The following is a 21,745-nucleotide window of genomic DNA, read 5'->3' on the forward strand; positions in this document are numbered from 1 at the left end:
ATATTAACTTCTGTTTAAAGCATACAGCAGCTTTTTATTCCTATTTGCCAAAATTGTCAAGCACCCTTCCAAATCTCCAAAAGGTCAAGAAAGAGAAAGAATGTCAAATCTTGGTGTGTGAGGTAACATTACAGTCAGCCCAGTGTCGTGCCCCTGGGAAAACTGCTTTAGAGGAAGCTAATAAAATGACTCGTAGAAAACGTTGTCTTGGGTAATAGACTGTATTAGTAGAGAAACACTTTTGCAACCCATTCCATAACTGTCTTTATATTCTCTTGTCATTTTAGTGATCATGTCCCACCTACGGGGATTCCAAAATGTACCTTCTCTAAATGCCCCTCTGCAAGAGTGTCCTAGTAGGATCCCAAGGAGGTGACCACATGCTTCACATGAAACGTGATCAGAAATATCCGTCTCCATGAAGTTACTTTCCTGTTTAGAATGTTTCCTATTGAACACAGTCATGGAAATACTGAAATTTGTAGACACCTCCCCTTCAAAATGAGAATCCACCTCAATATCTGTCTGGTATGCACAAGGAGTTGCATGTTAAGCTCAAAGACAGATATAAGTCATCAAGAAATTTTTATTTCAAAAGCATCTTTTAAACATTGATATAGTTCTAATTTTGTGCCTAATGACAAAAACAAAGTAGTAACATTTTTTTTTTCAATCTCTTTGGAATTTCTACCACTCTAGCCAGCAAAATCTTAAAGTATTAGTAAATATTTATAACATTTTTTTTCCTTTTATCCCTTTTCTTTTGAAGCTTTTCTTGTCCACCTTCCTTGAGTTTTACTCTCTGAGCCATTTCTAAGAAGGGAGTGTGAGGAAGGAGATGTTGTCAGCTTCTCCCTTTCCACAGAATTACTTTTACAGAGCAGGGCCGTGTTACGACGCATAGGAGTCTGATGTTGCCTTGATGGGTGCCTCTCTCAATAAAATAAACTCAAGCTATTTTGTGCTACATTGCTATAAAGACTAACAAAATTATCATCATTACCTTCATTTCTCTTTTCATTTAAAAAGTTAAAATGAAAACATTTTGTAGGAGGAGGTGACGCAGAGCCTGAGAGAGCTCTGGCAGGGCCTGGACCACAATGGAGGAGGCTGGGGAATGACTGACTCACCGCCGTAGGTCAGCTTGCTTGCAGACAGGTGGCCTTGTGGGTTCTGTGATGTTACATACTGACTGAGTCTCAGAGAACCTCCTGGAAGTTACTGAGGAATAACATGATAGGAATTTTCAGTATTTGGGACAGAAAAATAAGGAACTGTTGGATTTAAGACTGAATACATCAAGACAAAGGACAAAGGATGGGGTGTGAAAGTGGGGATAGAGTTTATATCACAGAGAAAGGCACAGTTTTCATCAGAATAAATTGTGTGGACTCACGTACAGTTTACAATTCCTATTTAGGAAATAGTTTAGCTATACTTATACACCCTGAAGTTTATTGGATGCGAGCTGCAGCATGCCAAGTATTCACATATTTTCTTCTGTCCTGCCTCACCCTGATTTGGGGGATAATCTGTTATTAGGTCCTATTCGGGAGCACACGGGTGCGTGATGAGTACTAAGTAACAGTTTGATGAACCTTACACAGGCCAGAGAGGCGCAAGGGCAGAGAAGTGGTGTGCAGGGCAGGGATGAGCATTGGCTGAGCTGGAGCTGAGTGCTTGGGGGCTGCAGCAGGGCCTCGGGAGGGAGACAAAGCTTAACAAACCAGGGTGTCCCCTGGCAGGCTCTACACTCTCTCAGAGCCCCAGCTTCCTTTACAGAAAGGGAGTAATGATGCCAATTTAGTTTCTGTTTTTTTAATGTGGTGCTATCCACCATGTAAATAAACTGTCACTGGAAGAGGTGCTGAGGGTTGTTTTCAAATCATTATTCCTATTTTTGGTGGCATGGAGCCAAAATGGGGTGAAGTGTTGGAGGCAGCACGGGCAGAGAAATGTACCCCTTGCAAGGCTGACTCTGCACAGCCTTGCAAGCCAGGTGACTGAATAACCACCAAGAGGCATCTGTGATCCCAGAAGTGTTAAAATCAAACCCGAAAATGGCTCCATTTCCCATGGAAGGAAGGAAAAATAACAATAAATTTGTTAATTAACAGGAATTTGCACAATTCAGATATGAATGGGTTAGTGCAGAAGGCTTTGGATGCATCAAATGTCTACGAAAACATTGTCAATTATGTCGGAGAAGCCAACGAAACAGCAGAATTGGCTTTGAATATAACTGATCGAATTTACGATGTGAGTATTCCAGTATTTTAAGGTTTTTTGTACATCGTCTCTTTCTGTTTTCGTTTTTTAAAAATTTTTAATTCATTTCTTGTGCTTCCAAAGTAAAATAAAAATGACATAAAGTGCTAAGGGACTAAGAAAACACCACTTTATGCCATGGAGGTGTTAGTTTGCAAGTTTTTAAAAATGTGCTGTACTGTAGTCCGCAAATGCTAATTCTTTTGACAACATTTTTTATTCCAAATCCCTAAGAAAATATATTTAAAACTAACGTCTACTGATACAGAAGGTGAGTGCATTCCAATTTTTTCACATGAAGTTGTTATTGTGTGGTTTCTATGTGACAAATACTTTGTTGAAGGCTTGGCCAGGGCACTGTTATAACTTTGCTGAATTTTTCCTGAGAAACATTTATCCTGAAAACATCAAAGACTTTGCTTTATTGTGTTCATATTTGACTTGACTTTAAAGTATGAAAATGAAACTGTATGAATTTTTCTTGGTACTTAACAGATAAACTATGTCATTTAAATCCTTAAACCATGAAAACCGAATGTCTTCTCTTGTCATTTTATTCTTTCTACCAAATTCCTTTGTAGGCTGTGAGTGGGATTGATACTCAAATCATTTACCACAAAGATGAAAGCGACCACCTTCTCAATCAAGCCAGAGAACTGGAAGCGAGGGCAGATTCTAGTAAATAACTTTACTTTCCTATCTTCCTTCTGATTTATACCCACTTCCCTCAAACATGTAGTCTGAGACTTCTAAAAGGCTTAAAGAGTAAATAATATTACCATTGACTACTACATCAATAGTTTCTATTTAGAATGAAGTTGCAAAAAAACCAAAGATTTGATATTTTAATATAAATTCAGATTTTAAAAATAGCTTCCAGGGGCTGGGGACTTAGCTCAGCGGCAAAAGCGCCTGCCTGGCAAGCGCAAGGTCGTGAGTTCGGTTCCCGGTACCGGAGAAAAACCAAAAAAAAATTAAAAAAAAAATAAAAATAGCTTCCATGAGGCTGGGGATTTAGCTCCGTGGCACAGTGCCTGCCTGGCAAGCGCAAGGTCGTAAGTTCAATTCCTGGTACCGGGAAAAAAATCCAAAAAAATAAAAATAGCTTCCATTTAGTAAAACTATATGGGAGCATAAATACTCAACATATGGCGAGTATTCATGATAATCGAATACTCTAGAAATGTATCACAAACAGAATAATATTTCATAGAAATCTACAAAAATATCAACTTTCAAGGGTGAAGGCCATGAAATATACTTAACACTAAAACAATGTCACTCATAATTAATCTTTCTCAAATGATTCAAAAGTCCCTTTAAAATTGTTACTATATAGGGTGGGCCATCGCTGTGACAGTCAGCTGGGATGACAGGGTACCAAAGAACCATCAGCTGAGGTGCATTCTCCAGTGGTTCATGTTTCACAGCTGACTGTTCTCAGGACAAGCCCAACAACCACGTGGGAGGAAGCATTTCCAAAGGCCTGGGTCTGCACCTGTCAATTAATGCAAGCACAGTCACGAGGGGATAGGAAAGGAAAACCATGTAAAATCACTTTTTGACTAGTAAACTCATTACTAAGGATTTTTAAGCATGTTATTCTGGTCAGAAATTCATTCTCTGACTTGAAACTACCACCAGAAAACAGAACCCAATTTTGAAACTGAAGACCTCATGCAATTTTATCAAAGCAATTGATCTGAAGTTTAACAGTCACTGTGCCACTGAGCTATATCCCTGGCCTATGATCTGAAGTCTAACCATAAATTTCTCTTGCAAAGAGTCACTTGATAAGAAAATAAAAACACTTTGATTATCACTTGTAGAATACTTAATTTCTACAAAGCAACTATTATTTTATGCTTGCTAGGAAAACATAGGTAATAAAAATGCCAAGAAGTTTCTCTACTGTAATTTATAAGTCTAATTGATTTAAAATATAAATCTAATCCCAAGGATACTTTTTGAAAAATAAATAAAATATTAGTAGTAGTAAAGAATGAAATTCTCAGCAGCAAAGTGTTTTTTAATTGTTGCCATATCTACATATTATCTTTGTTTCTTGTGTCATGAAGACTAGAATATACGAATCATTATGATGCAGTGATTCAAATATTTTATGTTCCTCAATGATTTATAATGTATTTGCTCAGTCCTATCTTTATTGAGTTATTGAACTTCATGAAAGCAACTTTTCTATTCTGGGAATGGCATCTCCCCAAAGTCTCATATTTTATGTATAATAAATCTCTGTGCACGAGCATCTTTGAACATCTTGCCGATCTGGTCACTTTCATGATCCTAAGTTCCAAACAAGAGTTTACAGAGATGGATTCAGAAGAGTGATCATCTTTGACCAATCATAGAGGTCCCAGGGAGCTGTTTTGGTGACCCGCCTGCCAGTTGTATTTTGTGTTCCCTTTGTAAAAAATTCATCAAGATGTGTACTCATAGTGTGCTGTTTTCTAGGTGAATATATTTGATATGTCAATTAAAATTTTACTGAAAAATTAGTGTTACATAACCAATCATTGCTGGTATAAATAGGTAAATGTCTTTTATATCAGCTCTATATTGGTTGTGGCACTGTGTTATTAGTCAGGCATTGCTATATGTCTCAAGGAAGTGATCTATCCTAAGTAACTCTCAGCCAGAGTTCCAAGTTTTCTGCAAATCTGTAGCTCCTGTTCTACGTGCCACTTTCCAGAATTGACGATCTATGTTCACAGTACTCAGGAGACCACAGATGATCCCACGGTACACATCAGAATTTTCCTTGTTGAAGTGGAGACTATTTCTAGACACTCTGAAGCCACGGGTCCTTTTTTCTGTTGCTTCTCCTCAGGCAGTGAGGAGGCAGTGGCTGACACCAGCAAGCGCGTGAGTGGGGCCCTTACAAGGAAGAGCGCCCTGAAACACAGATTAGATGACGCTGTTAAACGACTACAAGCAGCAGAGAGAGGTAAGGTTCACACAGAGAACTTAGAAATCTCAGCTGTTTATTCACTGGTATGTAAGTAAAACCTCTGAGGAAGGATTCAGTGACTCTTTAAATAGCAATCTATTTTATAAATGAATATTTTTTCTGATGACAAAAAAAAGACAGTTTTCATTATCCCAAATAGCAGATCTAAAAAAGTAGAAAGAAGAAATAAATATAAAAGCTGTGATCATACCGCTTAGAAATGAGCTTTAAATTTGAGAGCATTTTCTTCCATTCTTTTCCTTGGGGCACACTTGCTTGGCGAGAATGGGTATTTTTATGGGCTCATGCTATTTATACTACTTGCTAAGCTGCTTTCTTGTGGATGCCCTTGTTAACAATATGCCCTAATTTGGTTACTGGATTGCTCTGGCCCCAACTTTAAACAGCTTCCTTCTGTTATATGTCAAGTTATTCTTATCATGTAAGCAGGGAAACTAACGAGCTAAACAGACAAGAGTACTCATCTTGCCTAATCTGGGACTACAGTGATGTCTTAGGAAGATGTGATTGGAAGCAGATGCTTTCCTTGGCATAAAGTTGAGACACTACTGCTGGATGTGAGTGTTTTACTTAAAAAGAGCGAATCTAAGTACAGTACTGTAGTACACAAAACATCTGGCCAGGAGAGGGGTGGTGCTCTGAGAGCCTGGTCATCCGTGTCAGCAGAGCTACTGTTGATTGATGTTTACTGGGTCCTTGGAAATGTGCTGAATGTTCTACATACTTCGTCTCAGGGGAGTGAACGTCACTCTCCACTGAGAGGAGCCCTGAAGGCTGTCAGGGTTAGGGATCTTGTCAGCAGGTCTTGTTAGTCAGAAGCAGAGTAAGGATTCAAACCAACTTTTCTCAGAATCAAGATTGAATTAAATGTTTCCTTGCTTTAAAATTTTCAAGTTACAGCACTGAAATAATTTCTACTTATTTTAAGCAGAGAAGTAACACATAACCCTCACAGAAAAATAAAATGTGGGTAAGGAAAAAGAGAGAGAAAACCTCACCTACAATCTTACCACCTGGGCAAAATTTATTGTAAGCTTATATTGTTTTATTTTAAATACGTAATAATTTTAAATAAAAATGGGATTTTACTATTAAAACTTATTTTCTTCTTAAACTTATTTTTCTTATATAAAAGTAATTTCTTTATTAATTTACTTCTGTACTAAATATAGCATCATTTTTATAGCAAGTATCCCATATAAATATTTTTTCACAATAGAAAGTTTTTATGATGAATTTCAGAAACAAGCATAAGTTAAAAATCTCATATCCATTTTCTGTGGCTTTCTTACCAGATTTCTAGCCAGAGGAAATACTATCAGACTTTTTAAAATCTATCACTTAATTTGAAAATATTTTAAGTGCACTACTTTGTTTAAATGTGGCTACAGTCTTTCAAACTTATTAATACTATTTTTAAAAATACCATAATTAACATATATTTAAAGATCTTAGTTTTCCTTAGCATCCCAGAATTTGAGGTCTGCTTCATCCCAGCAATGAAATGGATGCTAATATTGTCCAGTAAATGTCCTGCAAAGTGAATGTCCTTGTGCTCTGTGTGAAGGTGATGTTCGGCAGCGCCTGGGTCAGTCCAAGCTGGTCGTCGAGCAAGCTAACCAGACCACAGTAGAAGTCCAACAGGTCACTGCCCCAATGGCGAACAATCTCACTAACTGGTCACAGAATCTTCAAAACTTTGACTCTTCTGCTTATAATACTGCAGTGGATTCTGCTAGAGATGCAGGTATCACTTACTGTTTAAATAATCGCTTTCCCACTTTTCCACCACTGGGACAAAATGCTACCTGACACCTATGACTTAAAGGAGGAAAGTTAGTTTGGCTCACAGTTGCAGAGAATTCAGTCCATGGTCAGCTGGCTCCAAGACAGAAACAGCATGGAATAAGAGCATGACAGAGGAAAGCTGCCCACCTCATAGCAGCCAGGAAGCAGAGAGAAAAGGGAAGAATCAGGCATCAAGATGTACATTCTAAATGCTCAACTCCAGTAACACACTGCTTCCCACCAGGCTCCATTGCCTAACAGCACACTTAGCTATGAACTGATGAATGGATAGATCCACTGCTGAGTATACCACTCCCTTTATCCAGTCATTCTCAGAAAGCCCTACTTCTGAACACATGGGATTTTGAAGAGGATCTTCTAGATCTAAACCGTAACAGAAACTTCATAATGCAGATCCAGTGAGAAAGTAACCATTAAACTCTACACTTTCAACAATAAGCAGTTTACTCCATTTGGGTTTTACATTGTAATATTACAGAAGTTAATATAGAAAAATTTTACTCAGTTCCTCTATCTACCTATAAGCCTGTATATACATACACATATGAAATGTACATGATTCCCATAAATAAATAGTAGATAGAAATAGTAGATTAGTAAAGAACCACAGTTTTTTTCTATGTGAAATAATAGCAGCAATTGTTTTTGTTAGTGCAAGATTGACCCATTGGGAAAGATTGAACAAATGTTAGAGTAAATGACCTTAGCAGTCCACTGTTTTGTCTTTAGGGAAAAGATTACTAAATGCCCTTGCTTTTGCTAAACAGCTTTGCTTTATTCTTACCTGAGGAAAGCTGATTATTGCCAGCAAATACTGAATAGGGCCAAATATAATGGCTTTCCAATAAGAGCAATGTGTTGGCCAATTTGAATATACAATTCTGCAGTGATAAAAATGAAAAAGTTCAATATTTTCCTAATTTAGTTACTCATAGAGATTCAGTCATAGAAAACTTGAAAAAGTCCTTTATTTCCATTCTCACATTGGTGTTATCTCCTCCTCAACTCTGCAGTGTCTATCAGTATCCTCACAAACCATGACTGAAACAGTTAGTCATCCTCCAAAATAGGTTTAGACTATATTCCCTCACTTATGTCTGAATTAAAAACAGCATTATGATCCAAATATGATTTGTCAGTAGAAATTCTGTCACAATTTACAAACGCTCAGTACCATAACAGGAAAATAACTCCTTTGTTCGTCTTCCAGTATATCTTCGTGGGTTGTGCCATGTAACCACTCACTTAATTGCTTTGAAATTTTTATTTTTAAAATGTTTATCTTCAGGATATTTAGCATTTACAGTTATTGAAGTATTGCCTCGGGAATACTTATGCAATCTGTGTTAAATTTCTTTTTCTCCTTTTCTCATCAGTCTTATCAAGTGACTCCAGTAAGCATTCAGAACTACCACTAATTAAAATTACTTCTAGCTACTGTGTTTTCCTCAAATAGCATTTTGTAATTTAAAACAAAATAATTGAAAGAGCATTTCATAATGTAAGAGACTTTATAACAGCTCTCATATAATATGGATTCCTTTTACTGAGAGAAATGAGGGTGAGGGGAGACCCTGTCTTAGGTACATTTCCATAATCAATATGTAATGTAATGCTTTAAATGTACTTTACTATCTTTAAAAGGCCACTGTGGTCAGTGATCCAAGCAGCAAGTATTTAGCTTCTTTCCTAAGAAGAGATATTTCCTGACTCACATTGACAGGTCTCCTCAATCTCAGTTTAATTTGGCTTTAGTAAGAGGCTTGATCTTGCCTAGGTGCTAATAATATTCAGTGACCCTGCTTTTTGGTTACTTTTCTTTCATTGCTGAGGCAAAATTAAGAATTAAGGAAGGAAAGGTTTATTTAGCTTATAGTTTGTGGAGGTTTCAGTCCATACTTGGCTGGCTCCAAGGCAGAGTGGCACATGGCAGAGGGCAACCGTTCATGGTGGCAGAAAACAGCAAAAGCAACAAGAGCAAAAAGGGAGGAGCAGCAAGAGCAAGACTCTTTTCCTCCTTGATAATTTATGCAAGCCACCCAACCCAGGGCGGGTGCAGCACTCACACCCATAATCCCAGTACTGGACCATGAATCAATCGTAAACTCTAGAGGCCCGCCCCATGACTACATGAGGCTTTGGGGGGACATCCAGACACAAACCATAACACCCCAGTTCCACCTTTAGGTAGGAGAGTACTCCCAAAATAGTCATTCTGTGGTCCAGTGATTCTTAGACATCAGTATGCGTTAGAATCCCCTGAAGGGCTTGTTAAACACAGATAGCTGGACCCCTCCCCCCGAAGTTCAGTAGGTTTGGAGTGGCTGAGAATTTGCATTTCCAGAAAGTTCCCAGGGAAGCTGATGCTGCTAGACTGAGGACCATGCTTTAAGAACCACTGTTTAGTCAATGGAATTTTGAAGAGTTATTCCTCTGTTTTGGGTTTCTCTCATTAAGCTATATGTACACTTATGGCTTGTGCTCTTTTCTTTGTGTATTTCATGTATTGTAAAGAAGTAAAAAGAAACTACATAACAAGCAGATCCGTTCCAGGCTGGGGGTGGAGCACAGCTGCACTAGGCTGGATCAAGGGGAATGTGTGCTATGCCCCAGATGCTCCCCTTTTTGCCATCCTTCAATTTCCCCTGAACACCAGAGCTTGCTTTATTCTTCAGAAAGCAACATAGGAGTTAAAAAATAATTTTTAAAAGTCATAGTCTGATCTGCTTATAGAATCACCCTTGTGTGGGTCCATGGGCCACAGCTGCCCACCCTCACACTGGCACAGCAGCCGCTCTTCTGGGTGCTTCCTGCTCTCCTCTCCGTAGCTCTGCCTGCCCTGGGACAGGAGCAGCAGCAGTGTGAAGTGTGTGGGTGTGTCCCGGAAAAAAACCTTCCCACTTCTGTTCACCCAGCAAAATTCCTTTACCTCAGTCATAGAAAGGCAAGCAGACCTGTACTTTGTGATTAAAAGAACATCTGCATGTTTGTCATTGATCCTGCCCTTAGAGAGCTGTACATTATAAGTGAGTGTGGTCCATATTCAATTTATAAATCAATATGTACTATAAATTCACAAAGAGATGGATTAAGCTTTGGGCTTTGTTATTAATTATATGAGATTAAAATATTTTCTTATAGTTCTGCCAGAGGTGATAATGTGTTTGTGGTCTCCTCACTTGATTCCTGCCATATTCTTTGCATTGAGACATGTACTCAAGTGATTAATTTTTGTTACTGCAGTAAGGAATCTGACCGAAGTTGTCCCCCAGCTCCTGGATCAACTTCGCACTGTTGAGCAGAAGCGGCCTGCAAGCAATGTGTCTGCCAGCATCCAGAGGATCCGGGAGCTCATTGCTCAGACCAGGAGCGTTGCTAGCAAGGTAACTGATGAAAGCAGTCATCAGAGAATGAAAATGCAAAGATAAAGCTGAGTTCCAACTCCCCAGGCAGCTTCCAGGGCCTGGAACTTTTACACTGCCTTATGCAACTTAGTAGTTCTTAGTCCCAGTGGCTCATTAGAATGACACAAGGAGCTTTGAAACATAGACCAATTCCCGGCTATCATCTCTAGTGACGTGTCAGGCTCTAGAGGAAAGGCTCAATGCCCATATTTAAAAAAAAAAAAAACTCCTAAATTATTCCAATATAGAGTCAGGATTAATAAGCACAAAATTAACCTAGTCAGCAAAGTTTATATAATAAAAGAAATCAAATAAGGCCCCAATAAAAAAGATTCAACTCAATTTAATATTATTATTCATTATTTTAACACTTGTGTTAGTGCAATTGCTGTATGGAATAAGCTTGCTCATCTGCCATACCTCTTCTAGAAATTCTCTAGCAGCATAGATTGTGTGACGCTTTTATTGACCACTCTGCTTAACTGAGGAATCACCTATAGTACCTGCTAAGTTGAAGAAACTCAATAAAGACCCTGTTCTGAAATACTTTCACAGAAGCAACCTAGTAACAAGATAACTAGAGCAGTGTTCCCGGGCACACACCTTGAGATAACAATTAACATTTTCAGTGTGGCAAAGGGGGGCTTGTTCCTGAACCTTGTTTTTTATTTATTTAGACATTGGCCTCTTCTTTTAACAGCCAAATTATATGGCTTTATTTTCTCAATTAAAGATTGGCCTGAACAGATTATTGGCCCTAATTACTGACAGCAAGAAAAGTAACCAGTCAGCTATTTTATAATGATGGAGGTTATTCTTTTTTTTTTTTTTTGGTTTTTCTCCGGTACTGGGAACCGAACTCAGGATGTTGCGCTTGCCAGGCAGGCGCTTTGCCGCTGAGCTAAATCCCCAGCCGCCGATGGAGGTTATTCTTGATAAATATACCCAACACTTAAATGATATGTGATAAATGGTCCCATGACACAAATTACTTTATTTGAATACCACAGTCTGTATTTCCAAAAAGATTTCTTTTAAAGGTACAGTAAGGAATAGATTTTAAAAGCTAGGTTGTTAAGAATGCTTTCCTGGAATATTATTTACATGGAGTGTAATTTTGAGATCTTCATTCCCTAAAGTCATATTTCTAAAGAGAGCCTGGGCCTTACCATTAGGAGCTCACTCACCTCTCCAAAGTGTGGTGTTTTCATGCATTCTGCTCAGACTCACAGTTTCTAAAAAAAGACTTCAGTCCCCCCCACCACTTGAATGTTTGTTAAGACGTATTGATCTCTACTCAACTGACAACACAGAACAGCTGTACTCCAGGCACTTGGGAACAGAATCCTGAGACAACTATCAACATCAGCCAAACCAATGTTAATTGATGTAAATACATCTAATTATCCAGAAAGACTAGTACAAATAACATGAGCATACAAAATTCATCTCTGCCTGAATTTTCTAAAAATCCCCCATGCATCCAATCAGTTCAGCATGTTGTATCAGGCCTCTTAGAAATGTGCTGAACCTGTGCTTTGTTGCGGTGCTTCCCTGAAAATCATTACAAGAAATGTCTTAAGGAACTTATCATTACAGTTATTATAATGACAAAGCCAGGGACTAAAAGCATTTCATAATTATCGCCTTATTTCACTCTCACAGAAAATTTATTGTCTTCATTTTACAGATGAGGAAACTGAAGCTAAGTGACTTGTTCATGGTTGCTAAGTGGGAAAGCCAGTTTTCAAAACTGCAAAGCTGTGTCTAGGTCTTTCCAACTGTACAGATGTGGTCAGGGATGTTGCCCACACTCTCCTCTTGCTCCTTTGATGGTGACCGCAGGGAGAAAAGTCTAGCTGTAGTAACTTCTAGGATTAGTTACAGTTCTCCTAAGTAATTTATTCTTATGTAACTATTAGGGGCCTTATAATCCTATGACTGATCCGGGTGTTCCTCCAGATTGCTTAATCTATTCAGCCCATGTGCATAAAGGAATTCATAGCCTTAGATCTATTTTGACATTCTTTTTTCTGCATTATTTTATGCCAATTTAAATTCAAGCTATTGTAATCTGCTTTAAATCCTTTATCCAATAAAGTAAGAAAATAAATAAAATGTAGAGATGCAGAGAGCTCAGAGGCCCTAACAGGGATGATGGGGGACCACTGGGAGGCACAGGAAAGCAGCTTTATCATTTTGTGCAAAGACTTTCAAAGGAACAATTCTGTGACTCCAGATCCAGGTCTCCATGATGTTCGATGGCCAGGCAGCCGTGGACGTGCACCCCAAAACCAGCCTGGACGACTTAAAGGCATTCACATCCCTGAGCCTGTACATGAAGCCTCCTGCAAAGCAGCCAGAACTGGCAGGGACAGCAGATCAGTTCATCCTGTACCTTGGAAGCAAAAACGTAAGACCTTGAGGTTTTAAAGGAGGGGATCATATTTAAAAAAAAAAAAAAGTTGCTTCTTCTCTGACCTAAAACAAAGATACTTAGGCAAAAGTCAAGACTCCCATTCTGGTAAACAATTCCCATTCTGATAAACAATCAAAATTCCCGTTCTTTTATCAAAAGATAAAAATCATTTTTAATGCCATGACTAACATAGTGATTTAAAGGCAAGGGATTTTCCACGTGGATTATTTCCAGGAGTGCTTCCTGCATCAGCATCACATCACTAACTTGAACAAGTCTGGGGGAAGCTATCAAAATACTTTGGGATGACAGCAGCTTCTGTGCTGCTGAATGCAAGGTGATCAGTGAAGTCTGGACACCTTATACACTGTATCCCTGTGTTAGTTTGGCAGGGCTAGCGCACTCCTGGCCACTGTCCCCTTCCCACAAGGCCATAGTTGTTCTCCCCCTTGTCTAGAACGCACTTAGGGTAAGCAGGGGTGGTTAGGGGAGACTGACACAGCCAGAGAGAGGCTGGTAAGTCAGAGCCGAAGCCCAGGGGAGCAGGAAATTTGGGTAGTAACTCAGGCCAGAAGCTCCTTGTATTCCAACTCTTTGATTGTTGATTGCGCTTTAAAGAAATGAAAAACAGGCAATATTTATTTATACGAATTTTATTTAAGTAACTTCTTGATATTTCAGGCCAAAAAAGAGTATATGGGTCTTGCAATAAAAAATGATAACCTGGTTTACATTTACAACTTGGGAACGAAGGATGTGGAGATCCCCCTTGACTCCAAGCCTGTCAGTTCCTGGCCGGCGCACTTCAGCATTGTCAAGATTGAGAGGTAAAATGGAGCCTCAGTCTACAGCTTATACGCACATCCCATGAGAAACATATTGAATACACTCACACACACTTCCTTGGATGCTATAAATAATATGGTCTTCCTTTATTCTTGCTCATTTTTCTTCCATTATTCCTATATTCCTTTCCAAACACCTTCATAGAAAAGACTAGAAAAAATGGCCATCACTTCTAAATTGTAATGTGATTATTTCATCTGTTTACCTGACCAACCCATAAGTTAATTCCGAAATGGAACATCTTGTCTCCTCTTCTCACTGATAGTTAATATTAGATAAATACTAATTTAATCTGACAAAACCAAATGACCAATTCGGTGATGAAGAAACATTAACATTTTGATGTTCAATAAGTATTTTCTACAATTTACAAGCTTAATCAAGAGTGAAAATCTTTTTTCTCCATAGGGTAGGGAAACACGGAAAGGTATTTTTGACAGTCCCAAGTCTAAGTAGCACCGCAGAGGAAAAGTTTATTAAAAAGGGGGAATTTGCAGGAGACGACTCCTTGTTGGATCTGGACCCCAAGGACACAGTGTTTTATGTTGGCGGGGTGCCTTCAGACTTCAAGGTAAGCTATCTAGATATATGTTGCTTTATTACAAATCTACATAAACACAAACATGTAATAATTTGGAGGAACCCTAATATCACCTAAGAGCTCAGCCTGGTGGAAAATAAAATTCTGCACAAGGATCTGTAAGTCTGCTAAATAAATCTAGTCTCTACTACCCATATTTTCATAGTATCAGATGCTTTCAAACTATAACTAACCCTGGAAGATCAATTACTTTCATTCATTTTTTTTCTATTATAACTTTTGCATTTTATTTACTCATTCAGGTTCTTACACTAGGGAGACAATACAGTGTATACACATGCAAGTCTGATTTATTTCACTTATGAGTATACCCTCTAGTTGCTTCCTTTACGTATAAAAGCCTCGAATCTCATGCCCCCCCAAAGACTCTTGCACATCCCTTTATGCAAAAGGCATTTAGTGCATCTGCATGAGTTGCCAAAGTCCTAATAGTTTCAGCATTGCTGAAAAGTCCAAGTCCCAAGTCTCCTCCAAGATGTATAGCAAACTCTTAGCTATGAGCCATTATACAAATGAAAAGTTAAACACTTCCAACATTCAGTGGCACAAAATAAACATTACCATTCCAAAAGGTACAAACGGGGATACAGAGCGTTGGGACCAAAGCAAGCCCAACATCCAGCAGGGCTAACATTATGTCCTGGAATTCCACACGCAGCATGTGAAGCAACTTGTAGCACATTGTGAGCTCCAAAGGGCTTGCACGAGTCTACCCCTGTGGCACTTCCAGTGGTTATAGCTACCACAGCTTCTCTCTTGGGCCCACTTTGCTCCCTCCTAGCAGCATTCCTCAGACAATCCACATTCCTGGCTTTTCCACACTTTTGAGGTCTCCACTGCACCTTTCACTTTATACTCACAGCTTCACATACTGCCCTCTCAGGGGTACACTACCCGGCCTCCCAGGCCTTCTTCTGAAATTTGGGTGGAAGCCTCCTTAACCTCAGAACTCTTGCATTCTGTATGCACCTAAAACCAGTGCCACATAGATGATGCCAAGGTCTGCTGCCACTTGGAGCAGTAGCCAAGCTTTCATTCTGCTATGTGCAAAGGTAATTAATAGTACCCACCTGTGTGGTAGTGACTGTCCCTTGTGATGTCACTACAGTTTGGATTCGGTCTTTAGCTTTAAACATGGCAGAGTCAAAGACTCAGTTATCTCAGCTACAGTAGGCAAGAAGTGAAGTGTCTGGGATGAGAAAGGGAGGGACCTCAGGGCAAACGTGACACTGATGAAGCATGGAGGAAGGAAAGACCCAAGAAGATTGTGAGTTGTCCAAAGTTTCCATTCCAGGACTGTTACATACTGGTTATGGGCACATTTCAGAACCTCTCTGGGAATTACTTTTCTTCTTTTTATATAAAGAAAACAAGAAAACCTACCTCACAAAGCTGGTGTGAAAATCAGTTTTTGTCAGTGTGTTTATTTTATTTTGTCAGATTATTTTCAAATCCTACCTTCTCTGCTACAGTATCTACAGCTGACAAATGTTTATCAGTACATATGTATAAATGTCAGTTGCTCATCTAAATGATTTGACATGAAGGAGACATAAGCCTTACATCACTGGACAGGTCCCCTTGATGTTCATTTCGCTTCATTGCTTCTTCTATGGTATCTGGTGAAACAGAATCATGGACAGGTGATTTATTTTTTCTGTCACACAGCTCCCTGCCAGTTTAAACCTGCCTGGCTATGTTGGCTGCCTGGAGTTGGCCACTTTGAACAACGATGTGATCAGCTTGTACAACTTTAAGCACATCTATAATATGGATCCTTCTAAGTCAGTGCCCTGTGCCAGGTAAGAGATGTACAAGATACGCAATACTTCGTTAGGCCAGAGCATCCGAGAGGACAAAGGTAACTCAATAGGCTGATTCTCAAATGTGGGCAGAACAGTAGAGATACTGAGAATAGTTATGCCTTCAAACAAGACTTCAGTTTTTCTTTACCATACATGAGCACACGCAAATACTAGAAATGTTAACCTGTTTGAAGTTTGACTTTGAGTTCCAGGGTAGACTGAGGTTTCCCTGTACATTTCAGCTGTGTTAGTACATAGAGAAGAGAAGAAGTTGATTAAAAGGAATGGATTTAGTTTACTCATAAACATTTTATTTCTTCCATACAAACAAGAAGAGTCAACTGTTGTGAAGTCCATAGAAGCTCTTAAAATTAGTTAAAAAGAGTCCAAAAACCATAACCTGAAAAGCATAACAAAATCGGACTGTTCACATGAGCCTGTGCTTCCATTGCAGAGACAAACTGGCCTTCACTCAGAGCCGAGCTGCCAGTTACTTCTTTGATGGCTCCAGTTATGCTGTGGTGAGGGACATCACCCGGAGAGGGAGATTTGGCCAGGTGACTCGCTTTGACATAGAAGTCCGAACGCCCGCTGACAATGGCCTTGTGCTCCTGATGGTCAATGGAGTAAGTGAAAATAAAGTCCTCCTTCCCCTTTATTTCCTTTCCTTTCTGTTATTTAAGTTTCCAGGAACTTTCTCAGGCTGAGTGTGCTGTGCCATCAAACTGAATTTCTACTTTAGAAAGCAAAGTTGGATTTTTTCTTTCTTTTGGAGGAGTTATGACAACAGTAAATAAAAAGCAGCCCTGAAATCCATTTCCCCTCACTTCCTTTTTAGATGTATATTAAGTATGCCCTTTCATAACTAAGAAAACTTTGAGAAAAATCAGCACCAGATCTAGGGTACAGTCTGCAGAAGTGTTATACCAGTTCCTTTCTAAATCATATGCCCCTATCAGTCAAAAAACCTTGCTCACTTCATATGTGGGTAGAAAGATAGATAATTACATAGTGATAGATAGAGATAGGTAAATAGATAGATAGATAGATAATACAAATGTACAGATATAGTTTATCAAACATCCAAAGTAATACTTTTAAAATACAATTTATAAAGATGAAATATTCAAAATAAAAATAGAATATTAATTTTATTTATGAATATACAGAACCATGTATGCTTTCACTAAAAATTATTTTAATAGCAATAATAATAAGAATAATATACTTGAATATACAGTGGATTTTTAAAAATTTTGTTAAATTTCTTGTAATACAGTGATTCAAAAGTCTCATCCTCAATTCAGTTTTATTTCAGCGCTAAGCCTTATTAGGTGTCATAACTGGATAGATACCTCACATAAATAAAAAATGTAAGACAGCATCATGAGCTGTGTCTACTAAATTATGTACAGTTTTTCAATCTCATACCCCATTTGGCAATGGTGATCTTTGAAATTTCACTGGTACATTTTCTTTTTCCTGATGTCACCTCATGCAAGCTAATAAGATCTTGTATCATCTTGTAAACATTAATAAAAGAGTTGAAAGCCATTGAAGATCTTCATCTGAAGGATTTTTAAACAGATTAGAAATATCTCCCCATGAAGTTTTGGTAGTGTGTGTACAAGAATATTTAACATTGCACAGTCTCTTTTAAAAACACCACTCTACAGTACACCTTTCTTCAAAAAATAAAAAGGAATTGAATTTCTAGTTTAGAAAGAAAAATCAGATTTCTCATTCACTGTCATAATAATTCCTTACCTTGATGTGACAGACCAAGTGTGTGCTTATTTTTTCAAATAGCTAGATTTAATACCACAGGAAGACCTTTGTTATTAAATTAAAGTAAACATAATTTATTAACAAAAAAGTATAATCTTCTTTAAATTTGATATCATTTTTAGTAATTTGCAGAAAGTAAAAAGGAAACTTCTGTGTATCTGAAAATATTTTTACCTCATTCTCCATAGCAATCCAAAATGACTGTAGATATTTTGTTATTTAAGTCAGATCAGCCAGAAATCCATTAACCAGGCACAGATAAACAGTGATAAGTTAAAATAAGCTAAAAGTAAGATTTGGACAAGGGACCACCTTGAACCTGTGAATTCTGTGAAAGTCTAACAAAAGAATTATAAAAAAGGTCCCTGATCAATATTGTACATATTAAATTTCAAAGATTAGTTTCATTCTGTATTTTCAATTTTTAAAGTAAGAATAAATCAAATTTGAAATGATTTCTTCCTACACGCTAGGGGATTGTTTCCTACATTTCCAGGAGTACACAAATTCCACTCAGGAAATCACTTGGAGTAGAATGGGGACTTTATCATAATACAAATTTTTCAAATTCATTGAATTGTTGTGCCTATAAAACATCTTCTGAAATACACAATCTGACCAGTAAATTACTTGAGAAGTATACAATTACTTTGGTTTTCAAATACCATGTGGCCCAACTAAATAATGACTTCATATTTGTTTAATAAATTCAGTGATTCAAAATAATACAGAAAAGACCCTCTTTAATAAAGAACTGACATTTTTGTCTTATATCCATATTTGCTGGTACCTTAGGGAAGATTATTTTCACCATACTTTAAAATTATTTTTCAGTGTTATCGATTTTCATCTTAAAACAAATGCAGTTGCATCTTTTGGCCTGTTATAGTTTTCAAAATTGCCTAAAGACAAGGCAGTTAAATCAACCTAGTGTATTGTACTGTTTTGAAGAATTTTCAAAGGTCAGTAAGGCAGACATATAACTTCATCCATCGACTTATAAATAGAATAACAGCAAAAGAAGGCAGGCATTTTACATTGTATATAAGTAAACCTTCATTTCGCTGTTTTGTCAAATTTTCACAGGAGTCACCTGGTACAATCGCAACTCCACACTTGAAAGTTTCAACGTGGCCTCTTGTTCCTTTCTTTACTTCTGCTATAAATTATTGCATCTTGTCTGTACCTAACATATTAGTATGTTAGGATATTACTATGAAAAATAACTGCCAATCAGAAAGTAGTTATCAGTTTTACTTCATAATAAAAATTTCAGGAGACTTTCTTAAGTCTTCAAATAATTTCAGTTAAAGGAATAGATCTTTATTTCTCAAATTAAGCTAAATACAGCTCTACTGCCATAATAGCAGCTCCTGCCTTACAACTTTTTTCTCTCTACAGAGCATGTTTTTCAGCCTGGAAATGCGCAGTGGTTACCTGCACGTGTTCTATGACTTTGGATTCAGCGGCGGCCCTGTGCATCTTGAAGACACATTGAAGAAAGCCCAAATTAATGATGCAAAATACCATGAGGTATGATTGTTGCAGTCTGGGTGGCTTGAGATTTTGTACTTAGATCTATTACTCTAAATAAGTGGTCAAATGAGATAGAATAGTGATCAAAATGGATACTTCCACTTCTAAAGAGCAACTGTACAGATCCTCACCTCTCAACCCCAGGAAAATATTTGTTTAAAAAAGGATGGATTATTTTTTTCTTATTGACATTTCTAATAAAAGCTTCACTGGACAATTCCTAATAATCACTCAACTGGCAAAAAAAGAAAAAACTACTGTTAATCTTAAATATCTTGATTACAATAGCACTCTTATAGAACCCTATACATTTTGAACATGTTGGAATCAAAGCCATTTATTCACTTATTCTTTGAAACACTCTAAATATAAAAGGAGTAGATACAAGTAAACACAAAATTTCCCTTAGATCAGTTATATAGAATTTAGAAAATACTAGTGTTCCTTATGAAGAGAACTCAAAAAGAATACTTTTTAGTCTTCAACAAGGTATGCACTCTGCTACAGATAGTATACCTCATCTATTTTCATTAACAATGATTTTGCTGTACAATTTAGAGGAATATGTGGAAGGTTTAACATCTTTTAAATCAAATCAAAATGCAAGAGGTGGAAAGCTATATTTCCCTTTTTAGCTCAGAATCCATAATCTTTATGAGGATGGGTTACAGGAAAGGAAGATGTTAACTATTTCTCTGACCAGCAGATCCATTCAAGTTGCTCACCATGTCATCAAAACATAGCACCCGGTAACTTGCAAACTAAAACCCAGACGGAGCCTGCTAACAGTACAATAGTGCCAAGATTTGGAGCTTAGGAGAAATGAAGAGTTGGTGTTCAATGGGTATAAAATTTTATTAATGCCAGAGAAATAAATTCTATAGATTTGCTGAAGAGCATAGCACCTATAGTTAACAGTAATTCAAAGGTAGGAGGTGGAGCTCAGTGGTAGAACACTTGCCTTGCATGTCTGAGACCCTCGGTTTGACCCCCAGCACCTCAAATATTTCTTAAGAGTAGATCTCATATTAAACCTTCCTAACACGTACACACACAATATGAAGTACACAAGGAAACTTCATATTGGGAAGGTTCACATGTCTCTTACCTGGATCACAGTGATGATATAATGGGTGCTTGTTTATGCCCAAAGTTTATATACCTTAAATATGTACAAGGCTTTGTGTATCAATTATACCTCAAACCGTTTTAAAAGAAGAAGAAAAAGGGACCTGTTCATGGTTTTTCTCAAATCCCCTTAGAAGAGTAGGAGAAAATGATGTGTCTGAGGGCAAAATTTTCTTTGGTCTGCTCCCTCTCCATGTAGGCATCTTTCCCTGGGAAATGCGAACTTCTGTTTGTGAAAACAAGAGTTTTCATGTCTGGTAATAAAAAAAGGAAAATTCAGTACACCTTTTGTGAAAAATAATGCACAAGGAGATGGAAAATCAAAATAATTAAGACATATAGACTTCAGAAAGCTAACTGCTAAGTAGTTGATCAAGATTTACTGTATTTCTCCCAGATCTCAATCATTTACCACAATGACAAGAAAATGATTTTAGTAGTTGACAGACGACATGTGAAGAGCATGGATAATGAAAAGATGAAAATACCTTTTACAGATATATATATTGGAGGAGCACCCCCAGAAATCTTGCAGTCCAGGTGAGATTTTTTATTACATGAGTGTTCCCAATGACGGACTCATTGGGAACACCCAATGAGTATTCAGTAGTCAACAGAGGTCTTCATATCAGGTTGAAGCATCCCCACTTGTGGCTCGGCTGTGTGTGCATAGGTGCAGGCAGACACGTACATGCACCCAGGCCCTCTGCAGCCAGTCTCATGGCCTCCTTAAATCAGCATTTCTTACATGTAATTTACAGTTTTCTTTAATTATATTTTCCTCTTAGAACATACTGTATTGTAATACTTCTCAATTAGAGAAAGATAAAACATGTATTGGGTGAAGACAAAACCACGTTGGGTCCCTTTACTTTTTTTTAGTATTAACTTGAACTTATTTTGAAGTTCCAGTAGCATCTGAGGGTATGCAGATTTTTAAATTTATCCAGGAAGCTGTGGATTATACACAAGTAAATATTATCCTAGTGTATTCAAAACTGCAGCTGTCCTTTTGCAATGAATTCACAGAAGCAGAGACCCTTTAAACTTAGAGATAGGGTTAAATAGCACATTTTCTCTTATATCAGAAGCCTAAAATAGGAAGGAAGGAAGGAAGGAAGGAAGGAAGGAAGGAAGGAAGGAAGGAAGGAA

The 21,745-nt window shown here is 37.8% G+C and overlaps 1 protein-coding gene across 1 annotated transcript in view; it reads left to right on the top strand.

Moving 5' to 3' along the window:
- The window catches only part of Lama4 (laminin, alpha 4), a gene marked incomplete at its 5' end in the record, with an annotated part of 135,423 nt that overhangs the window by 84,890 nt on the left and 28,788 nt on the right, over positions 1-21,745 (top strand). Inside the window, 12 exon segments of the mRNA XM_005409785.2 lie at positions 2,118-2,259; positions 2,850-2,946; positions 5,117-5,233; positions 6,825-7,004; positions 10,310-10,449; positions 12,710-12,883; positions 13,571-13,716; positions 14,144-14,306; positions 16,005-16,138; positions 16,596-16,767; positions 19,331-19,462; positions 20,991-21,133. Coding sequence (XP_005409842.2) covers positions 2,118-2,259; positions 2,850-2,946; positions 5,117-5,233; positions 6,825-7,004; positions 10,310-10,449; positions 12,710-12,883; positions 13,571-13,716; positions 14,144-14,306; positions 16,005-16,138; positions 16,596-16,767; positions 19,331-19,462; positions 20,991-21,133 — 1,740 coding nt within the window.

Source organism: Chinchilla lanigera, unplaced genomic scaffold (assembly GCF_000276665.1).
Source record: "Chinchilla lanigera isolate Chin_1 unplaced genomic scaffold, ChiLan1.0 scaffold00125, whole genome shotgun sequence".
Lineage (NCBI taxonomy): Eukaryota > Metazoa > Chordata > Mammalia > Rodentia > Chinchillidae > Chinchilla > Chinchilla lanigera.